Source organism: Aspergillus nidulans, chromosome VIII (assembly GCF_000011425.1).
Source record: "Aspergillus nidulans FGSC A4 chromosome VIII".
Classification (NCBI taxonomy): domain Eukaryota; kingdom Fungi; phylum Ascomycota; class Eurotiomycetes; order Eurotiales; family Aspergillaceae; genus Aspergillus; species Aspergillus nidulans.
This window is the reverse complement of record NC_066264.1, coordinates 3,258,304-3,280,296: the sequence shown is the minus strand read 5'-3', so window position 1 is coordinate 3,280,296 and position 21,993 is coordinate 3,258,304. Positions and strand designations below refer to the sequence as shown.

Here is a 21,993-nt window from a genome sequence, read left to right as displayed (position 1 = left end):
GCAACGCAAGATCAACATTAATGAAGCTGGTGATGGAGGTAGCTACCAGCAGGTTCCCCAAACTCTCTGTCTTCCACTGATGCTTTCAGACTCTGAGATGCAGGAGACGGGAGACAGTATATCTCTCAACATGGTGCGAGTGTGTTGAGGAAATTTTTCTGGCAATCAGCCTGTTTTCACGCTGCTAGGCACCGTCGTTTCTTCAAGTCTGGGTCGCTACGGATTAAGAGTCTCTTCGTCTTTCAGAAGTTTAATCTTGTGGAGAGTTTAGTCCTTGCTGACTTGCTCTCCCGCTCTTAATGGAGGAGCTGGCACCTTTTGGAATTGTCAGCCACCAGCCTCTCTGGAGTCTACGATACGCGAATGTATCATAGTTTGAGTAATTTTGTACGAGGACTCGGCTCGGCACGACGTTAAATCAAGGTTCATATTGTTCTGATTTTACCCAAAAATATCAATCAATACAGCCCCCAGTCAACCTTCTGCTTCTTGATATTACCATCACACTGCATGGTTCCCTTAGCACCAACCCGACCATCATCACGTCCGAACTTCTCGATGGCATCGTTGATGATATCAATGATATCCTGAGCACCGGTCATGAACAAAACATTGCCGTGGATGCCTTTGCCCGTGACGCCAAACTTGCACGAGCCGTAGGACACAAGCGCGCGCTGCTTCTCGAGCGGCGAGGTATTCCACTCGCCGTCTGTGCCTTGGATGTTCTTGATGATCTGCTTGCAGTCCTCGATCAGGGGCGATGCTTCGCTTCCCTGGTCCTCAAAAGTAGACTCCCCGCAGTAGTCCTTGCCGTTGGCAATGTTGCAGGGGAAGTAGTCCACGTTTCTGACGGACGGTGTGTCGTCGGAGTTGGTCCAAGACCGGCGAGCCACGGTCTCCGTGCAGACGGGGAGGTTGATGAATTGGGGCACTGTAATGTCCAATTCGACGAGGCTGTCAAAATTCTTGCTGCGGTCAACTGTTTTCTCGCTGCCGTTTTCTTCCCCGTTGTCGATATAAGTTCTGACAGCTTTGTTGTAGACAGAAAGAATTAGCGATGGCACGAGTAGATAAACCAGAGGAAAACATACCCGACAATAATATCTCGTGGAGTAACACCCCCCCAAGCGCCATCCTTGAGCTCGTCTACTCCAGAAAGAGTAGCAAAATCGTTGTAGGTGTCGCCGTGTTGGCCACACTTGACGCCAGTCTGTGCATTCTCACGGCAAGATCTGGACTCTCCGTCAGGGTCGGCCAGCTTGTAGAGCTTGCCCCCGTAGCAGGCCGTTGCGAGCTTTTCATCATCACCGTCCGAGTCTGACGTGCAGCTGCGCTGGGTGTCAATAATGAAAGGGTGGTGCCCGGATGCCTGCCACAGTACGGGAATGGCATATCCGTACAAGGCCTTCGCGAAGGCGTCGGTAACTGTATCATTTCCTGTCTTTCCGTCAAATCCATCTCCATCGCTAAGGTCACTGGCACCGTTGATGAAGTGGCCGTCCGCTACAAGAGACTTGAGCGTTTTGATAGAGTCGTCTGAGCCGTCGAATAGCGTAGCCAAGCCCATGGTGTTGGCCCTATCCCAGAGACCAGCGCTTTGGCCTAGGTAAGTCATAAACGCGTCTTGATCATCATCCGACCAATCGTCGCTAGGTTTTCGAGTGCGCTAGTTAGCTATGAAGGTTTTATCAAAAGACGGGGTCGGAAGAAAAGCTCTTACGGATCCTCAGTACTAACAAGGCTCGTGCCCACCTCGACAGCTTTGCCCAAAATACCCTGAGTGATTTCTTCCGCTTTCGACTTGCCCTCATCACCCAGCGAAGCGATACCAGGCAGCTTCTGTAGAACTGTTGTCTGCGTCAAAAAACTACATGGGATGGCTATTCGAGAACGAAACACATACCATATTTGAAGAATTTCCCTCCAACCATTGGAGTCGCGTCTGAGATCAAATCAAACAGAATGTCCTGCCATGAGAAATCGTCCTTTGGTGGAACCGGAGCAAATTTCTTCGTAAAGTCTTTGAGCGAAGGATCAACTACCAGGGCCATGGCCGACACGAGACCGTCATGGTACCTTTGATACGTTTTACTGAGAGTATTCAAGGATTCCCAGATGAGCACTTCGGCGGGAGAACGGCCATCCTGGCAGTCGATATTTCCACCGCAGCCTTCCACAATTTCCCAGCACTTACCGTAGCCCTCCCAGTCCATCATGTACGCCAAGTATCCCGTGAATGACGTTTGGTTCACATTGTCCCGGTAGTACTTCCAGGCCTTCACCATGTCGTCCCAGGCTTGGTCGACGTCGAGCGCGGCCCAGCGCTCCGAAGGAGTGTAATAAGGCGTTCCCTGGTAGTAATTATTGTCACAGGTCAAGCTGGACCAGTTACCGTCCTGAAGATTATTAGATTCAAGGGGATTCTGCTTCGCCATGATTGCCTCTTTGTAATCTGACCAGTTGCCCACTGGTGCGTCATGCCAGGTTTCCAGGTCCGTTGCCCAGTTTACCGAGCCACCCATGTTCAGTGACTTGTATCTGCTGACTCGGGACTCGCGGACCTCTGGGCTCATGTATGCGACCCATTGGTTGTCATCGTAGACAAGGATGTTGCTGTCGCTGTCCTCATCGAGGTAGTGTGCGGTAACGCGGCTTGAAGCAGTGTCGCGGGTATTAAGCCCCGAAGGACTACCGCTGAGGATCTTGTTAATCTCGGCGTTAGCCAGATAGCCAGCCGTACCCGTGCATGGTCCTTTGGTAGCGTCGGAGTTGGCGCGTGAGCCCGTGTACAGGCACTCAGGGCCGTAGCAACCAACCTCGGCCATGGCGAAGGAGCGGCCGTAGCTGGCAACTCCCACAACCACGCGGTCAGACGGAACTCCGGCTTTGGTAATCTTACAGCAGCACAAATTAGTGATTGTAGATTTATTGTAGGGGGTTGGTGACTGACCATGGCCAAAGAAGTCATGGTCTCCGTAAGATTGACCTGACTGCGCAGACAGTTTCCACTCGGGCAGCCGTCCTGAGAGTTGGGGTTGGCGGCATCCCACTGCCCATGAAGGTCATAGGTCATGAAAACAATGTAGTCAACAACTTTGCTGATCGAATTGATAGGGAAACCCCTAAGATACCAGTATGACGCGGGAGCAGCGATTGAGACAGATTTGTCTTTCAACAAGTTCTTGAGAACAACCAGGAACTTCAAGTAGTTATCTCCCTCATCTTCACTGCCGGCGGGAATGCCAGGGATATCCGGAGCCTGTTATATGTCAGAATACATCTTGAAAAGGCTACTCTTGGAGAAGAGGGAGTAACTTACACCGGGATACTCCCAATCAATGTCAACGCCGTCCAGACCGTGATCCTTGACGAACTTGGCGATATTTGTTGCTAGCTTGAGACGGTTCGCTGGTTGTGTACCCTGTCTGAAGATGTTGTATGTCCTTGGGTTGGTTGAGAAATCCCAACCGCCAAAGGAGAGAACCTTCTTTGGGCCGGTGAGGTACTTGAAGTTGTTGAACTCGTAGGATATCAATTCGTCACCGATAGAGACTTCGTAGTTCTCCGTGATGGATGCAAATCCGAAGTGCAGGTGGGTGTACTTAGAGGTGTCTATTTGCAGGGCATCCTGATACAGGCACTCCCGTGTGAAGAGGTATCCCTCGTAGTAGGCGATACTGCGGAATTCAGATGGGGGGGAGCCCTTGACGATGTCGGTGCCGCAGTTGGAAATACAGCCGTTGGTGTTGGGCTTGGCCGTGCCCGGAGCGCCGGTGTTCGTGTCGGTACAGAACTCGGGGGTAATACCGCACTGACCCCAGACGTCACAGCAGGCGTTGAGCGGGCAAGGGTTCAAGTCGGCGAGTTTGCTCATGTCATCAGGTGCCTCAGTGCCGGGTACTTGAGGTCCGCAGATGGCATTCTCCATGGGAGCGGGCATGGGTGGTGTGCCCTTGCTTATACAAATCACACTACCGGCCAATATATTTTTGCATCCATTCCAGCCCCAGGTATCTTTGTTAAACTCTTCAATGTCGTCATTTGTCAGACTGTTGGCCGCCACGACTGTAGCGCAGCTCTGGCCGTCATTCACTACGGTGGTGGCGCAAGAGCCGTCGTCGTTGGGCCTGGGGCGGAAGTCGGGGAGGTCGCCAGACGAACAACAGACATGCTTACCAGGCGTGAGACTAGAGCAGAGTCCCTTGTCCGGGTTGTATTTCGTGAAGTCGGCGCCGGAGATGCCGCAGCGCTCGGCCAGGGCGGCGCAGCTGTCTCCATCGCCCACCACCTCAGTCCGGCATTCAAATGCCCGAGCGTGAAGTGCCAAGTGGGCCAGGGATTGCCTAGAGTGGTGCCCTGTTGTCACAGTGGCGTTCCTTTGGGAGACAGTATGGTTGCCTTTGATCGAGGACAGTTGGGGCAGCGTAAAAGGCGCCGTGGTGGTGAAGCTCGTAGAGTTGGCAAAGTCAAGACACTTGGCATCAGACCAGGACATGAATGTCTGCTGGATGTCGCCCATGGTCCCATGTTTGAGAGCCATGAACCCCAGGATATGGTCAGAGTCATAGCCAGGTCCACAGAGCTGGATTGCCAGGACATCGCGTTTCCCATCAAAATCGGCGGTGTTAGAGTCCAAAGTTTTGATGGCAGTATTCGCAACGTCGGAAGCTCGCAGCCCCTGGCCGATGTACAGACCAGCAACGGACTGACCGAACCGCGAATACAGCATGAATGTTCTGTTTGTAGGAGCGTGGCCATTGACCACGTACTCGCGCATCTGCTCCATCAACAAGCTGTAGTCGGCCTCTGTGCCGGGCTCACTGGTTGTCCATCCGATTTCGTAGGTGACATTGACACTCTTAGCAGGGCGAGCAGCAGCCGCTTCGGCCTTAGTGTTGTCTTCCCAGTCATGGCCATAAGCAGTGCAGGCATAAATGCGATGATTGCTGTCCTTGTCGTCGACTTTGTCATACAAAGAGAAGCTGTAGAGAACAACCTGCTTGCACGCAGATGTCCGGTCAACACTGGGGTAGACAGACCAGTCAAGGGGGTCAGGGCCAGTCTTAAAGCAGGCAGAAGGGCAGATGGTGTTCATGCCGCGGTAACCAGGGGCGGCCGGTTGCCTCGATCCTGTCTGGGCAGAGACAAAGATGTTCCCTCCAGGAAGGGAGAGAGCAAGGGCGCTGACCGCCACAATGCGCCAGGAAGGAGCCATGGGCTGCGTACCGAAAAATATGGTATCAAAGGAAAACGGAAAGAAAAGAGAGTATAGAGTACAAAGGCAAAAAATGAGTAACTGGACAAAAGAACAGACGCCGAGTTACCAGCAATGCTATGGAAGGAATACCATTGACACAAGGCTCAACAGGAGCGTCGGGCTGGGTTATTTATGATTGCTCGAGAATCACATTGCTCTCAGTCTAGCTACCGACGCTCTCTGTGCACTGTGGTATACTCTAAGATTGCACCTATGGTGCCAAGCGAGCTTGACAGCCTCATCCTATTCGGCTAGGGACGAAGACACGAAGCATACCGTAAGCAAACCAACCCGGAATTACAGATTTCGCTGCTCAGCCCGGCCCGCAGAAAGTCCAGAATAGCCCACGCTTGGGTAGGCGCCAGCGCTGGGATAGGTCTGGCTGTGAGTACCTTGGAGTGCGAGCCCACTGGGGCCGAGTTCGAAATGCTGACAGCGATTTAGTTCGAAGAAGATACGATAATTTAATGAACCTCAATGTGTAATACTCCTGCCTCAACAAGTAAGCGCATTGATGCCCCCGAGGCTTTGAGGGACCACGGCCCGAAGCGCTTGACCTTCCTCGATCACTGTCGGCTTGACCCGCCAACCGGAGACGCCGGAGGCATCTGGACCCATTCCACCTTCGGCCATGTTTCTTGATTGAGACTGTTCTATGGTGTACCTGACCCATAGCCTGAGCAACGGGCTCAGATCTCCTCTTGCACAGAGTGCGCGCACTACTACTAATGTCTGAGATCTCAGCTGTGGACACGGCCAGGAACACATGCACCTCACAGTATCCTTCAATACGAACGTTTATACCTTGAAAGATCAGAAGCATATGAAAAATAGTTCTCACAAATAGTAATGTCATATGCATCTAATTGTTTCATAGTTCCATGAATTCACTGGGCGGGCAAGCTTTGACAAGCCTTGTAGGACCCCTGAGGAGGAAGGCTTAGCGCTCAAGAACTGAGACAAGATTCTCCAGAGCATACACTACTGTGGCCCAATTTTCTGTTCTGCGTAGCCATTGGAGCCACTAGAGAATCCACAATTCCATTACAGGCTTGGCAGGGCAGTTCAGGCGCCGACATTGTATCACAGGTCCTTGCCAATACACCGGCTCATATAGTGCACAGGAATAATATTATATATTATAAATATTCCTGTAAATAAACTAGTGGGAGGGGATGAGGCTTCACTCCTTCATAAATGTGGATATACATTCAGATGGTGAGGTTACATTGGGCAATCATAGATACCTAACCATTCACAAATTTGGATTCATAGGCGTGAAATATTCATTACAAGAGAAGTATACCGTCAGAACATTGTTGCCGTCCAGCAACCCTAAGTCTCAGGTGCCAACTTGATGATAGGTACAATTTCCAATGTTCGCATGTTCATTTATAATTGACTAGCTCCTGCACTACCCCACGGCATGATATGATATACCACCAATCGTCAATCCACGCTAGAGCAGCGTCCAACTAGCACCCCACGAGGCCGACAGCCAGGGCAAAAGCTAGTGTAATGGCAGCCCATACTGCCCGGCCATGGTCAAGGCCTGCCGCGACGTCGTCTCCTGGTGTCTTGTCCGGACAACCCGAAGTGGGGAAGAGTGTATTGTGGCACTCGGCGTCGGCCAAAATGCTCGCCTCAGCCTCGGGACTGATGCTAACCCTGCAAGGGCTCGCTTTCGTGGCTGAAGTCGAGGTCGAATTGGCGAGCTGAGCGCACGTGGACGGCAGGCTATTGTGATCAGGAAAGTCCCTGGGAATGTCGAGCGTGTTTACCAAGGCCGGGACAACAAACCCCGAGGCTTCACTGCATTGGTTGTCACTGGTGAGGGTGGTCAGGTTTACCGCAGTGCCACCTTCTTTGGTGTCGAAGAAGAGATATTTGGCGGTGACCAAGTAGCTTGACAAGTGGAAGCCATCTAGAACGGCATCCTGATTGAGGCCGTCGGCTCCAAGGACCCACGGGTATTTGGAGTCATAGTACGCCGGATCATTTGACTGAGAACAGTTGAGCCAATACAAGTTCCAGAAGAACTCCCAGCTACCGGTGGTGTTCAGCATATTGCCAAGGCTGGTGGAACTGAAGTAGGTTGTCGCGTTGGCTGGGACGTTGGCCAGCTCGTCTGAATAGCTCCACACCGTCTCGTTAGAACCACCGCCCTTTGGGCGCACCCCATACTGGATGGTTGCATGGAGTTCCTTGGCGACAGATGGGTTCTGGATGGCGAACACCACTGGCATCGAGTGCATTGGGGCGAACGTGCCTTCGCGCGGGAAAATTAAATTGATCTCAGTTTTGTTGGACTCGGCCGTCGCCCAACATGCCAGCAGGCCGAGCAAGAGCCAGGACACACGAACCATGTTAGTGCTGGAGACTCAAGCTGTGGGGGCGGAAAGACAGAAAACAAGGACCCAGTGGAGAAGAGAAGGAGCGACTGCTGACTGGAGAGGTGGAAGAGAAGAGGGCAAAATGCAGGAATACAGGCACCGGATGGTGTAGATTATTTAAAATTTGCGCCGATTCTCTGCAAGCCCACCCGAATCTGAGCTCTCATTGCCAGAAGAGCTGAGGACCACTCCTTGGCCAGCGTTGCAGCCTTGTAAGGGGTGTGGGGGCCGCTAGAGAGGTATCTGTGACACTAACGTGATCTAGGGCTCCGGACCCTGGTGGGTTTTGCTGCTGTTAGACTGCTCTGAGGAACTGTCAGCCGCAAATAACTTCTCAGGACAGCCTTGCACGGCAATCCGGCATCTTCCATTGCCACCGAGCCCTTAGCATTAGACGAGGATAGGGACCCATCAGAATAGTACCAGCACTTGGGGGTAAGCTATGCGATGATGCTACCTAGATACCTACTATGTACGCCGCTTTTGGGTAGCCGCATTCAAAGTTGGATCCAGACAAGAGTGAATTTTGAGCATGAGAAGTTGGACATGACTGTGGGCTACTGGAGGACGGACATATAAACCACGCCCAGAAGGACGAACTCGATTTGGCAGACACATTTCTGCATTTATCCTTCTATCACAATGCCTTCTCTCAAGTCTGCCGTTGCCCTGAGCCTCCTTCCCGAGCTGCTCGCTGCTCGTAGCATCCCTCTCGTTAAGCGCGGCGTGGACTGTTCCTTCTCCATCGCAGCAAGCTCGGGTGACAGCTGCGAGTCCTTCGCGGCCTTATGGGGTATCTCTGTTGACGACCTCAACTTGCTGAACCCTGGCTTGGACTGCACGAAATTTGACGACTTCGCTGATTACTGCGTCATGAGGGATGTCACCGTCGACGAACCCAGCCCTTCCTCTACCACCGCCACCACCATCACCACAAAGGAGGCTTCCACGGCGACCACAAGCACTACCACTGTCACCCTTACCGCCACTACTGAGAAGCCAACTACCACTACAATCTCGACAACCGGCACGACCACCGGTGGCTCACCCTCCCCGACTCAGCCCGGCCTAGCCTCGAACTGTGATAAGTTTCACAAAGTGGCATCGGAAGACCAGTGCGATACCATAGAAGCCAGTTATGGTATCACCAATGTCCAATTCTCTTCCTGGAACCCTTATATCGATGACAGTATGTCCTTTCCTCTTCTCAGTCTTCCTAGGGCTTGTACAACGCTAACACAAGTCTCTCCGATAAACAGACTGCTCGAACCTCTGGCTCGACTACTACGTCTGCGTTCACGTCGCGCCTAAGCCCCAGATGCCTGGTATCACCAGCGACTGTATGACATACCACAAGGTTCAGAGCGGCGAGGGCTGCTGGGCTATTAATTCTGCCTACAACATCACCCTGGACCAGTTCCGCAAGTGGAACCCTACGATTGATGCCTCTTGTAGCAACCTCTGGGTTGATTACTACGTCTGCGTTGGCGTCTAGAGATATCAAGCTTGCATTGGCAGCATGAGCGCTTTCAGGGAAGTAATGAGTAATTGAAGATCTATCGGCAGATAGATATGATGCAAGTTCTAGTAGGCTTCACGGCTCAGGTTGATGCTCCTAATATAATAATATAGATGATTGCCCTTTACGTCTCTGCAGGCCGAAGGCTACTATATGAGGTATCAAATCCATTCTTTCTAACTGTATGATGAATATCGATAATCTTGGATATCTCTCATACTAGCCAGAAATCTCGCTGACGAACCATAGTAGCGACAAGCCGCAGTAAACACCCAACCAGCAGTATGTAATGGCTCAACATCCCATCGCTAACATGTAGTAGTCCTATGGATCTCAAATACTAGCAAACCCATCCAGAACCATCGGCAGGTAGGTAGTGGACCGTCTTCAGCTCTATCAGGAGTATATTGCGCCTTGCGGGACTCCCAGTATTCAGGCAGCCAACCAGATTGTTCCCAGTCGACGACCGCCAAAGTACAATACGGGGTTGTGGGTGTGACGATATGTTTCTGCGATGGAGATCGCCATGAGTGAATTTGATTGCGCAGTCATCGGGGAGGTCATGGCGAAATGGTTCCACTGGAACTGAGTGCGGATCTTGCATCGGTCCTCGATGAAGAAATGTAAACTAGTTGTGAAAGTCACGGACTGTATGGAATGGTCCAAACGGACCAAGTAAGCCAACTCGGGCAAGGAATACAATTCCGTCCTTAATCAATGTCTTGGAAGGTCATGGCGGTTGGGGCAGGTTTAATAGATTTAATTATGCACAGTAGCGCGTGCGTCCCAAGCGCAATCCGCGAAATATATTTTTGAAGTAAACCAGAGCTCATTACTCATAGTCGCCATGTCATGCTAAAACAAAACAATAATAATGGTATACAGATAACCAGATTATATTGTTTCTCTTGTAGGAATCAGGATAACATCTACTTTACAAAGCAAGATATGATAGACTGGGCATTCTCGCTAGATTTGTCAAACCCGCCCTAACCCGCCAGGAATTGGGTTGAGTTGGACCATCCATCTATAATCCATTGGGGTTTGGATATTGTCGACCGTATGTGACAGCTAGTCATATATGGAACTTTCCTATTTGGGATATCGGAACTGCAAGCTCCGGCTCGCCGATGCTTATGCAGAGACTTCAGCTATTTCCACGGTTCAAAAGTTATGTCTCTTCCAACTGCCGTATTAGGCTAGGTTGCTTATTATTTCTTATGTATTTAAACCGACCTATAGAGCTAGATTGGAAGAAGCAGACCTTCATTTCTTTTATATTATTTGACGGCTGATGCTGGTAATTACGTCTAATCCGACGCTCCATAGATATTTTTGGCTGACCCAAGCGCGGCGGGCCGACCCGCTGGGTTGCCAAGACATCCCAATAGGTGTGGTACTGTATTTATATTACATATGTATACTAAATAAGATATAATACTATATTTTAATACAGTATTTTATTCAAAAATAGGCAGTTGATATGCATATTTGGGTTCTTTGGGTTGGGTTAAAATTATTTGCTTAACCCATGGGCGGTTTACTGTCCAGGTAACCCACCCAAGACCCCCGCGGGCGGATCTGCTAGCCCTGAAAACTCGCCCCAACCGGTGGTTTAACAAGTCTAATTCTCGCTGCCTTTAACTGCTACCAGATGCGCTTACAGGTTTCCTTTACTGTATAAGGTTCTATTAACTAAGATTATCCTGTCTCCCGGCTCAAGCCTCAAGGGCCAGTTATTTCGAAATAAGCAAAAAAGGCGGTTGTAGATGGGGTACTCCCCCTACAAGCAATTCTTATGTCCCCCAAAGAAATTTATATTGGAAAATTTGTTCACTGAGCTCGGCTGTACAGGCGGACATGGAGCTCCTGTTTTGCATTGTTCTTATTATCGTTTTGGTGGTACCTTGTAAGAAACTTGGCAACCTGTCTTTTTATAACCAAACCAGTTATATTCGGCGACCCGAGTCAGGCAATATTGAAATGATTACCAATGAAAGCATAGTCTAGAGAATGCAATCACGGACATAACACCCAAAGCACAACCCCGAACACTCAGATCTAACCGTAGGATTCCAACTGTGGGAATTGTCAGGAGTAAATCCCGCATCAGCCGCAACAGAGGGACATGTGTTAATCGCAATATGGAAGCCATCGCTGTCGTCCACCGCCCGGACTCGTAGGGCGTTGGTATCGACACACCATGCCCGGCTGAAGTACTAGTTGAGGCTGTTGATGTCGCAGTGGGCGCAGGTGTACTGCTATCAGCACTCGAGTTTGTAGCAATACACGCGTAATAATCCAGCAAAGACAAGAGCAGCAAAGTCCACATCAGGGTTCATGGTTACAAAGTCTGCCAGCAAGACTCCTGCGTCCCCCGTCATAGCGGTACACGCATCTCTGCTTTCGACTAGGTGGAAGGCCGTGCAACACTCTACCATTCCTGGCCCGATCGGCATTGGCGTTGCCACTGGTGTTTGAGTTTGGGTAGAGATTATGTCCGTATATGTCAATGACCATGTTGAATTGTGGTAAGATTTGGATTTATCGAGCTCACGGATACTCTTGTGAAAGTTGACCTGCACGCAGACGTTTAGGCCTAACATGAGGGTACAGCTGTCGCCCAGTAACGATAGGGGTTTGGCAGTGTAGCTGTGGCCAGCAGAGTTCGAATAAGAGGGATTAGGTGCTATTTTCATCCTCCCCATGATTAAACTCAGCCTACGTCATGCTGAATAGAGTCTCGATCCACGCGCAGGTCAAACCAGAGGAGTATTCGACTTATAGTGTGGAGTTTTCTGTAGTCCCAGGGGTGGCAGTTTCCGGAGAGGCGACAAGGTATGCTCCAGCGAGCGATATCCCCGAAGGACATGCCAACTGAGCTGTGTAAGCTCATCATGAAGAGAAAAAGTGAAGTTATCGATGATTCTAACCCTTTGACTTGTTATAACCGCGGATTGGGTAGGGTTTTCTTCCTCCTTTGGTCGCTCACTGGATTGGGGCTGGCCAGAAGGCATAAGCCATCCTAAATCCCAAATCTGGGACTTTTAAATTTGCGTGGTTAGATTTGAAGAGTCATGGAAACCTTAGTACTCACATCCAGCAGCCATGGAGACTTATTTCTGGCCTGCCTAGCGCCCTAACCTTCGGCCATGTCCTCCAGCAGTTATTACCCCTGCAAACATGACATGCCTAACAACTATACCCTTTTAAGTTGCGATCCGGCTAATATCTCTGACTCCACAGTCATAACCTCTTCAGCAAGTGACTTCGCAGTCATAACCCGCAACTTCCATTTCAGGGCTCTCAACAGATGCTGAAAAACATACATCCTCTTGATGCAATTTACTGCTGGTCAATAGACAGCAGGTTGATGGGTTTACGAGCAGCAGTCATCATCATAACTTGTTATTAATGGAATAGCTTTAGTTCACGGCAGGTTAAGTTTCAGAACAGACAGACCCGCAGAGTAACTTGATAGGACTTAGCGCCGGTGCCGTTTCTATCTTTTGATTCGTGATTGACGGTGGGTACGAGCTTGTTGGTACTTTATCATAGTCTATTGCTGCCACGGCGCCTGTGTTAGTCCTTGCACAGCCCTGCTGGTTAGTACTTAAACAATCCTCGACCCCAACAGCGATGAATCCACCTTAGCCTGTCTACTCCAACTCTCTACTCCGACTCTCGACTAAACTTCACTAGGTAATAATGAAAGTCTCCCCACAGCCCGCCTCCGTCCACGACGTCAACGAACATGACGACCCAATTCTGCACACCAAACGCTCTGCCACCCGGGTTTCGAAGAGACCAAGGCACTCCGATCCAGGGCCCAGATTAGCAAGCTTGAAGTGCGGAAACGATCACAAGTCTCAGGGAGACCGAAAAGCCAAGGCGGAGGCTCAACCAAGCTTGATAATCGGAAAATCACGCTGCCATGGACCCATCAAGACGTTGGTTACTACGTACAAAGGGAAAGCCCCCCTAACCATCTTCAGTACTAGCAAGGACCAGACCGACCAAAGCAATGAAATTGAAGGCACCTGCTTTCGCAAGATCTTTCTGACTGGTTTGACCCTCTTCCCCCACCCAACCGGAGCTGAGCTGAGCGGGGGTTCTTGGCGAATCAGACGAAACCGAGATTTTGAACCCGACTGCCATATATGAGAGGCAGCGATGTGTGAAGCTGGTTATCCTGATTTCGCACGCGGATGAGATTTATGAGAACCCGACGATCTTTGTTGAGCAGCGGGTGTATGGGCGCGGCTCTAGCGCCCAACACCAAACCCAAACCCAAACTCAGACCGTCGCCCAAGAGTTGATGTTCGGTAAACTAGTCCAGCTCGGTGTCGAGTATCTCTTCCCCGGCTGTGGTGATGAAGACCCGACATTGGGGAAGCGGGATCTGTTTGTTCGATTCCAGTCTGTGAGTTCCAAGTGCACCACGCGATGCCTTACTTATTTGGAGAATGTATTCTAAGATCATTATAAATAGCTGGACGAGTCGGTCTTCAGTCAGTATATCAACCGCGCAAGATGGTACGGGTATGATGTACACGAAAGTATTCGAATTGACGACAAGATGCTCGAAACTGGAGTCGAGTATATTATCCCACCACCCACCGGGATTGGCCCTGGCTCGTGTATCGGATTTCTCGATGGTACTGAGCTTCGAAGCCTGCTAAAGGCGAAAAAAAAAATGCCACAGCCACACCCACCCAGTTCCCGATATGGACGGCGCCATTCCAGCGAGGAGATCGAACTAATTAAGCTTAGCTTTCGAGGGCGAGGAAAGTGGACTGAGGACCGGCAGCATGGAGGGGATCTGATACTTCATTTCGTGTATTGTCCTTTAAATGTCCACGGCTAACTCCAGCCCTGACTGCAAGATTTGTCCTGACCGCGCGGGATACCCCGACAAGAGCTTCAGACTTGAAGACTCCTATTAGTACCATACGAGTTCGAGGATCTGACTAGCTATACCAGCATTTGTATAATTCATGATCCTCGGGGACTCAAATCAGTCGACGCCGAACTCATGTAGATAGTTTTTAATTACAGCGATAGCGGGTTTCATGAGGTATCACTTATGGTGCTTGAAGTGCATAACTTAGGGTGGGTGTAGGAAAGAAAGCACACATTGAGCCAGGTTTTCATGGTTCTCTGGGAGCGGAACACTGGAGTGGAAAGGCAAGAATAAACAAAAACAATTCTGTAAACTGAACTATAAATGTTTCTATAACTATAAATATTATGTAGATCATTGTCGTATGTACTGCCAAGGTATCACTGTCTAATTAGCTTCAAATATATACACTCCTGTAATCATAGGTACTAGAGCATTGAAGACCATATTACAGGTGGTGTGCTTTAACTGACTGGACCCCTGAGGATGATTTTAATCTGATAATTGCTTAATGACTGGTTGCAGATTGGTTGGGAAGTACTTACCACAGTATTTTCGGCGACTTGACAGAGGTTCAAAAACACCATATTCTTTAGTAGCTGGCAGAATCTCTTTATTAAAGAGATCCTCTAGAAACTGTAAGTCTATTGCTGTATGTCCTTGAATTACGCCCCTATGATGTTTTGTTAAACCTCTATAGGACTTATTTATACAGCCAATAAATGGTGCATATTCTCTATGAAAATCCTGTATATTTATTAGCTGCTTCTTAAGTACTTAGCAAGTACTTGAGATATACTATCTAGTTATATCTTTTAAAAACTGCTTTGCATGTTGGGAGTTGATCAATGCATGCATGGCCCTTTTCGAAAAAGGCAACTTTGGACCGATAATAATGTTAAGGGACGCATTTAGATGGATCTTCCTATCTAGACGTGCCGTATGTACAAGAAGGAATCGCTAAAGAAGAAATGAGAAAGAAGGATTGTTGTTGTGAGGAAGTCTTGTAGGTGGCTCACCGCCTTCAGGACAGCGCAGGCCTTGGCCGAGTCACTAAGGTCTAAGGTCCTTGTATAGGCAAAGGACCTATAACAATTTTCCCTTACTTTTTATCAAAAGTCCGCATTATCACGCGCCAAGTTGTGAAAGTATTATACTCAGGATAACATTCCCACCTGCTGGTCTTACAGTGATCTAGACTTTGGCATTATTCAAAGAGCGCCTATTACTATATAGAAGGTTAGCTAGCAATTTCCAAGTACATACGACCATAGGGTGTGGAGAACAGGGCTTCCCGTCCGCTCAGCCGTACTTAAGCCACACGCCGGTAGGTTAGTAGTATGGTGGGTGACCACATGCGAATCCCTACTGTTGTATGTTTTTCACTTTCATTTTTTTTCTCCTTTTTATATTGACTGCTATCATAATTGAAGTGCAACAAGCCCTGATGGTGTTGGTTTTAGAGGTGATACAAGCTAAGTATAGGCTGTAACGAGTGTAGGCAGTATTGTTTTCAACTGGCTGTCCTGTATTCACGAGTATCACATGCTTAAAGAAGGAAACAAGACATAGAAGTGCAGATATCTTCCTCCCTTTATCAACCTTTCCTAATCATACGTCAAGACTCCTGACTTCCCTTACCTGTATACCGCCGGACCTACATGCCGACGGATATCTTTTCCTAAGCTACGAGGCTGCAATTCCGAGGCTGTATACTGATGTTGCAGAAACCTTATCTAGAACTAGGTTGAGGGCATGGCCGACAACCAAGCTCCAGGCCATAGCCTGTGACATAGGCCGAGTGCGGTTGAGAAAGGTGAGAAGTAAAATTTAGGCGTCTGCTATTATTTCCAAGCTTGAAGATTTGCAGTAGAGCTTCCTCAGCTTCTAATACTTTTCATAGTATACAAGCTACTCTGATTGGACTCTAATACTATCTTGCTCTGTACTTATCTATATACTGCTTGTATAAATGGTTATGCTGCAGAATAATATAATACACACCAGGGTAAGTTTTTACCTGACTATAAAGCTCCTTAGTGGGGGTTGTACGCAAGTCAAGAAACCTGCCAAGTCAACCTCGCTCAATTGATATTAATAGTCTGGCTAGCTTTAGGAATATTTTTAGCTACAGTTTGATACTGTAAGTACAAGCATGCCAGCATGAAAAGTCACTAGTTAATTTTATCCAGGAAGCTGGACCATGTATCTTTGAATAAGGCACCTAGAGAACGAAGCTAATCAGTTTTATATGGTTCCTGTAGTAATATACTGGGTAAATTAGGATCTAAGTCTGACAGCTGATTATGAATTCTACTCCTATAGTAGGGATAAGATCAGGAATTGTCTAAGGTTTAGAGCTAGAGGATTAGCAGTGCTGTATCTAGGCCGCCGCAGGTTGTTGAAACATGGTTTAGACGCAGACGCAGCTATTCTATTACTGTTAAATTTTGACTGTAAAGAGGCCATGTATTCTTTATCTAGACTGGCCATGCAGGAATGATACGTGTAAAGAAGGGATAAGTAGGTAAAGTTGCCAGATAAACATGCTTCTAGTCAGAAAAGTAGAGTCAGAAATACAGCATGAAACTCCTTGGATTTTCTATCCAAGATTCCTTGCTGTACAATCGCTATGGTTATTTGGGACGAATTCTGTCATCAACACAGAGCATGTTTTCGGTCTACATCAATCTCTCCCTTAATAAATCAGGTACATACGACCATAGGGTGTGGAAAACAGGGCTTCCCGTCCGCTCAGCCGTACTTAAGCCACACGCCGGCTGGTTAGTAGTATGGTGGGTGACCACATGCGAATCCCAGCTGTTGTATGTTTTCTTTTCTTACTTTTATTTTTTGTCCTCTTCGTGAACAAGTCCTTAGCACGTTTTGGTAGTGGTCATGTCCACTGGCGCCGGCGTTCGGGCCCATTTCACCTTCAACTTCTGGCTTAGATGATTCGTTCCAGCGGCGCGCGAGAGAGGCCACTGCAATTGCGACAAGGGGCTACAGCAGAGCAGTTCTCTATATCACCCGGGCCAGCAGCTATTTTTCCAAGGTAACCGTTGTCGTTAACCCCACCGCGCCAGCGGACCGCTGGCCCCCAGACAAACCCATGGCAGCATGCCCAATCCTAATACCAAGCTGCTACTTGACTAGGCTACCAGGCTATCCAGAGTAGTTGGACTAGCAGGATTGGCCTGGTCCAGATCCGCCCTGGGACATAAAGAAGGCTGCCCACCGTGTCCTCTGTGGCTCGGGCAGGATTCTCATGCACCAGGCTGACAAACCCCCCTCATACTCAAAACTTTCAGTCTCCCACTTCTCTGCAAGGCTGTCCTTCCACTCTTCCACCCAGATAACTTGTCTGTTTCCCTCCGCCGAGACAAGCGGCACCATCCCATCACCCACCAGCTCCGACGGGGGAAGAAGACCCCTAGTATAAATAAATTCGTGCTCTGGATTACATGTACCGAACAGCCCGGATGGATGAGGTCCTCCTTCCAACTCGTGATAGCACCTGCGACACAGCGCTGTATACAGGCACAAGCAACAAAAGTACCAGAAGTGGATATTCTCGAGCTCCCTCCGACAGTTCACACATTCATCCAAATAATTGGCTAAAGCCCGCACATTTAGCCTATCAGCATCATCATCGTCGTCATCACCATCCTGATTCTCTGCCTTCTCGTCGGTCAAACAAGTGACTTTTAGTGACTGGGAGAGTTCCCCTGTCCCGCTGTCATTTGCTTCTTGGGGTTGTACCACTGCATTATACCTGCTCATGGCGCGCTTCTCGGCATCTTTGAGAAGATGCAAGGCTGCGTCGCGGTCCTCGCGGCTATCTAGATCAGCCATAAATGTCTTGAACAGCGTCATAAATGCCTGTTAATTATTTGAAATACCATTGTTGGACAGCAAGGCAATGCAATGTTTCACATGCCCCTGGACAGCTTCTCTAGCATTTGTAATATCTCTATGTTTTCAGAGCCACATTGATATGACTAATAAGACCTTATTTGCCTTCTCAACTGTGTCCAATGCCAAAGGGCACTGCTTGCTTGGCAGAATATCTGGCAGCTCTAGATATACAGATACTAGATATCCTATTAACTGATCTGCTGGTGTTTTAACATCCGGTTAATCTCTATTACTGCTATCAAGGTTGTCCATCAACAAAACAACCTGGCACCAGCTGTCGACGCCCAGACTAACTCAACCTTTAGAGAATAATAATATTGCAAGTAGATACTTCTGACGCGGAACAAAATACTGCCTCTACTCATTGTCACTGCTGAGCCTCTTTATGACTGCTATAGCATGTTCAAGATGCTCATCATTGTCCGAAGTAAGCACATGTTGAAGAACCCGATAGATACTGCGAGGTAAGAAGGAAAATGTTTCCAAAAGGAAACTCTCAAAATCATCAGGCCCTCCCGCGTTGTCGTAGTATTCCAAAGCATGATCAAATACCAGGCGTAGACGCTGGGGCTGGTAGAGTTTGAGAAAAATGTTGAAGAATAGTGGGAAATCGAGCTGCTCGTTATCTTCTAGTATATCCACCAATCTCTATGCCTCGTTGGCTGTTTTGACGGCGTCGGCTGTCCTCCTTGCATTATGTTGCAATTGAGCTGTATCTAATAGTTTATCTATGTTATTATTGTGTCCCAGGGGAGGAAATTCAATATTACCCAACAGTGACTCAAGTTGCTCTGATAGTTCATGGTGTTCCAGTGCCTCTCCATGCCTTCTAATATCACTGCATGCACGCGCCATGTCCCTGTAAATAATAAATAGCAAGAGCTGGTCGAAGGTGGGAGCACTCTTGTGCTCTTCCAATGCAATCTGAAATTGTCCCTGAGCCTCTTGTAGATGACCATTCAACAGCAGTGCTTGGGCGACTCTAACATGCCAGAGCAGCGTCTGCTGAAACTTATAAATCTCAGCAGCAGCAAAAATTTTGTAAACTTGGCTATGGTACAGTTGCATATCCATAGGCGTGTTTTCACGAGAGTTAATATTCTCAGAGGTGTAATATGCCAACATGTTGTTGTAGAATATCAACAGTTGTAGAATAACTAAAGGTAATCTGTCATCAGCTTCCATCTCAGGTAAGCCTAACCAGTGTCAGTACCAGTATATTGCTATGTAGGAGAAAAGAACTATAAAAGGGCCTGCTGCACTAGCTATGCTCGAGGTGTGGGCATTTTCCTCAAAAAGTTGCTTTGTTTCCAGGAGGAGCCATTGAAGGGTCATTTCTGCCCGGCTGTTCACAAGCGAGCAGTCTATTGTGTCAAGCCAAAAGCAAGCAAGTGCCTGGATTGATGCTGTTGGATAGAAACAGTAATCTAAATGGCCCCTGACCAAATAGGAATCTACAAGCCAGTCTCTGTAGGCTTCCTTGCTGAATAGGTTATGAAAAAGGGCAGAGATGTCTCTACAGAGATTCCCTGCATTTTCCGGCCTCGCGCGTATGAAATGCAGCAGGAAGAAATCTTTCCCATAGTCCATAAGCCTTCTGAGCCATCTGTTAGTCAGGGGAGTAGATCATTCGCGTAGCGCATATAGTGCTACGTAGACAAAGTTGACCTTAGTCTGGTCCATGTTAACACGAACTGGACTGGTTTCCTTGGTTGTTCTAAAGAACTTGTAGAACAAGCTGTGTCGAAGTGTCACAATTTTATTATTTTTATGTCTGTCTTCTTCAGTATCGGGACGAAGCAAAAATAACAAGGAGTATGTCGTACAAAGGTCATCCTCCAGGTTCAAAACTTCTTCTCTGAAGATAATCTCCAGAATGGCCTCCAGCTGAGTGACCGTCAGTGGTTTCTGTGCCATGGTCACAAAGGAAAGCACAATGTTCAGTTGGTTGATCTGGGTTGTGCCTTCCAGTTCTGATCCCTCCTCTCCCTCAGATATTCTGTCCAAGGATGACAACTCCCGGCCCAGACGCTGTAGCTCTTGGGTAAGCATTGCGCTAATGCCACAAGGCATCGTCCGAACCGTCTTTCAGATCTGCTCTTTTGTCCGACACCGCTGCACAGATTTTATGACAAGATTTGCCCATTCCCACAACCCTTCGGCTCCCCTACAGATTTCGGTGATGCATTTATTCTGGAAGCCCCCTGATCCGCGAAACAGTTTTGTCTTTTGCAGTTTTTCTGTAATATAGGCATTCAGGTCATCCTTGTTCTGTTCATTGCTGACTTCAATATCCTTAATCCAGGTAAGGGAGTGCTCCTCGAGGGTGGCGCGCAGGGAGTCTCGGCTCAATATTATAATCCAGAACAGCGGGAGACTCTGGTTATATTCTGAGAAAGTCTTTCCAAGAAGACTGCATAGGATCTCCTACTCCTTGGGGTCAGCCTCGTCCAGACCATCAATAATAAAACATGTCCCCTGCAATAGAACCTTGGTGAGATAGTCCAGCAAAAGCTTTCGCCACACAGTATAAGTATTATCAGGATCCTCTTTTAGACAAAACTCCTCTGCATATTCAGCAAAGCCTACTTGCTGAGTCACAACCTGCCATGCCAGTATTTGCAGTGCCTTGTTTATAGAGCGCAAGTCTATATTATTATTCCTGCAAAAGAATGATGCAACTACAGGTGCCTGTGCCACAGACAACTTCCCCTTAGAGAGCTCAGTGATGATCTTTGATGCAATATATGACTTGCCCACTCCGGGGCCTCCGTGAAGCCAGAGAATAGGCTCAGACCTCTCCCATCAAGACCAAAGCTTTTCTTCAACCCATGCGCCAGACCCTGAGATCTGATTCTCGTTGATGGAAGAGAAAACCTGACTTGAACCAGAGACTGGATTCAGTGCAGCCTTAACTCTCTGCAGTCTCTTGCAATCATCTCTCTGATTATCTCTTTCTAGTAGCTCCTCTGTATTCCTGAGCGCCTGGTATGAGAGGTTCAAACCATGCACTGACACTATTATATACTCCTGACTTGTCAACTCCCCCAGCTCTCCAAGCAGCCCACTAATCTCATGATCCTCCAAGAATGTACTCTTTGCCCACTTTCCAAGCCTTGCCTTTAATGACCTGCAACTTACAAGCTTCTGGCTCGCTGCACAAACCCTCAAGATATTTGCTAAGACTTTAACAATGATCATCTTCATCCCCTTGCTTAGTTGGACACCCTTGTACAAATCTAGCCGCAAGGCAAAGTGGCCAAGCTTCCGGAACAAGTCTGAAATCATGTTGAATGCTTCACTAACTTTCCTCACTCCACGGATTACATACATCATCGTGCTCATGATTGCCGAGGCTGGAGGGAATGAGGTGGCCGCGATGAGACTGCCCCAGGTTTTGAACGGATATATCACTGTCTGTATTGCGTGTAATAGCGGGCGTTGTTTCATGCGAAAATCGTCAAAATTGTCCTTCTCTGCGTCCAGCTGCCGCGAGAGGTCCTCTGGCCCCCGCAGTTCGGGGAGCTCGCCATCAGCTAGCAGCTTTCCAGTCTGCTTCGCATAATCTGCGCAGGCGGCCTGCCAGAGAGCTGACAGCTTGTTGTTGGAGGTAGGTTTCACTTGCACGGCCATGGTCATGTATCAAGTCGTTTGAGCAGAAAGGGAGAGAAGATGAAACCAATGAACCACGCGGCGACCCCTCAGTTTCTGCTGCTTGTTTTGCAGTGCTCAGCTGCACCAAGTGTCTCTATTTTCGGATTAGCTGCTGCATCCCTGGCGTATGAAGGGATACTTGGTCGACATCATCGTCTTTAATTAGCTAGACCCCACATCCGATTCTCAGTTACGGCCTTGTTTATAATGGACTGACGGGGCTTGTGGCGTATGTTCTTTGGAATGTATTCGTAAACATCCTTTAGAGCCTGCAGTGACCCTACGGTACTGCATTAAAGGGAGTCTTGATTAAGAAGAGAGGGCGATCATACTTCATTACTCCATAATG

The 21,993-nt window shown here is 48.5% G+C and overlaps 8 protein-coding genes across 8 annotated transcripts, besides 1 other annotated feature; 2 read left to right on the top strand and 6 right to left on the bottom strand.

Moving 5' to 3' along the window:
• Nucleotides 1-21,993: part of a sequence feature (contig 1.7 1..773302(-1)) that runs on past both edges of the window.
• Nucleotides 459-5,215, bottom strand: ANIA_00509 (uncharacterized protein; the record flags this gene model as incomplete). The annotated part of the gene is made up of 6 exons (XM_653021.1): nt 459-1,023; nt 1,092-1,649; nt 1,721-1,847; nt 1,904-2,894; nt 2,951-3,259; nt 3,320-5,215. 6 exons carry the CDS (start codon nt 5,213-5,215, stop codon nt 459-461), a joined length of 4,446 nt encoding a protein of 1,481 aa, XP_658113.1.
• ANIA_00510 (uncharacterized protein) lies at nt 6,733-7,623 on the bottom strand (the record flags this gene model as incomplete). Its single annotated transcript, XM_653022.1, has 1 exon — nt 6,733-7,623. The coding sequence occupies one exon, from the start codon at nt 7,621-7,623 to the stop codon at nt 6,733-6,735; it is 891 nt and encodes a 296-aa protein (XP_658114.1).
• Nucleotides 8,293-9,145, top strand: ANIA_00511 (LysM peptidoglycan-binding domain-containing protein; the record flags this gene model as incomplete). The annotated part of the gene is made up of 2 exons (XM_653023.1): nt 8,293-8,839; nt 8,910-9,145. The coding sequence occupies 2 exons, from the start codon at nt 8,293-8,295 to the stop codon at nt 9,143-9,145; spliced, it is 783 nt and encodes a 260-aa protein (XP_658115.1).
• On the top strand, nt 12,878-14,668 carry ANIA_00512 (uncharacterized protein; the record flags this gene model as incomplete). Its single annotated transcript, XM_653024.1, has 5 exons — nt 12,878-13,235; nt 13,297-13,592; nt 13,662-13,827; nt 14,426-14,434; nt 14,598-14,668. The coding sequence occupies 5 exons, from the start codon at nt 12,878-12,880 to the stop codon at nt 14,666-14,668; spliced, it is 900 nt and encodes a 299-aa protein (XP_658116.1).
• ANIA_11270 (uncharacterized protein) lies at nt 14,984-15,280 on the bottom strand (the record flags this gene model as incomplete). The annotated part of the gene is made up of 3 exons (XM_050613379.1): nt 14,984-15,001; nt 15,092-15,158; nt 15,261-15,280. 3 exons carry the CDS (start codon nt 15,278-15,280, stop codon nt 14,984-14,986), a joined length of 105 nt encoding a protein of 34 aa, XP_050469201.1.
• Nucleotides 17,256-17,977, bottom strand: ANIA_00513 (uncharacterized protein; the record flags this gene model as incomplete). Its single annotated transcript, XM_653025.1, has 3 exons — nt 17,256-17,505; nt 17,632-17,933; nt 17,975-17,977. The coding sequence occupies 3 exons, from the start codon at nt 17,975-17,977 to the stop codon at nt 17,256-17,258; spliced, it is 555 nt and encodes a 184-aa protein (XP_658117.1).
• ANIA_00514 (uncharacterized protein) lies at nt 18,639-20,042 on the bottom strand (the record flags this gene model as incomplete). Its single annotated transcript, XM_653026.1, has 3 exons — nt 18,639-18,700; nt 18,761-19,186; nt 19,817-20,042. The coding sequence occupies 3 exons, from the start codon at nt 20,040-20,042 to the stop codon at nt 18,639-18,641; spliced, it is 714 nt and encodes a 237-aa protein (XP_658118.1).
• On the bottom strand, nt 20,418-21,623 carry ANIA_00515 (uncharacterized protein; the record flags this gene model as incomplete). The annotated part of the gene is made up of 2 exons (XM_653027.1): nt 20,418-20,618; nt 21,132-21,623. The coding sequence occupies 2 exons, from the start codon at nt 21,621-21,623 to the stop codon at nt 20,418-20,420; spliced, it is 693 nt and encodes a 230-aa protein (XP_658119.1).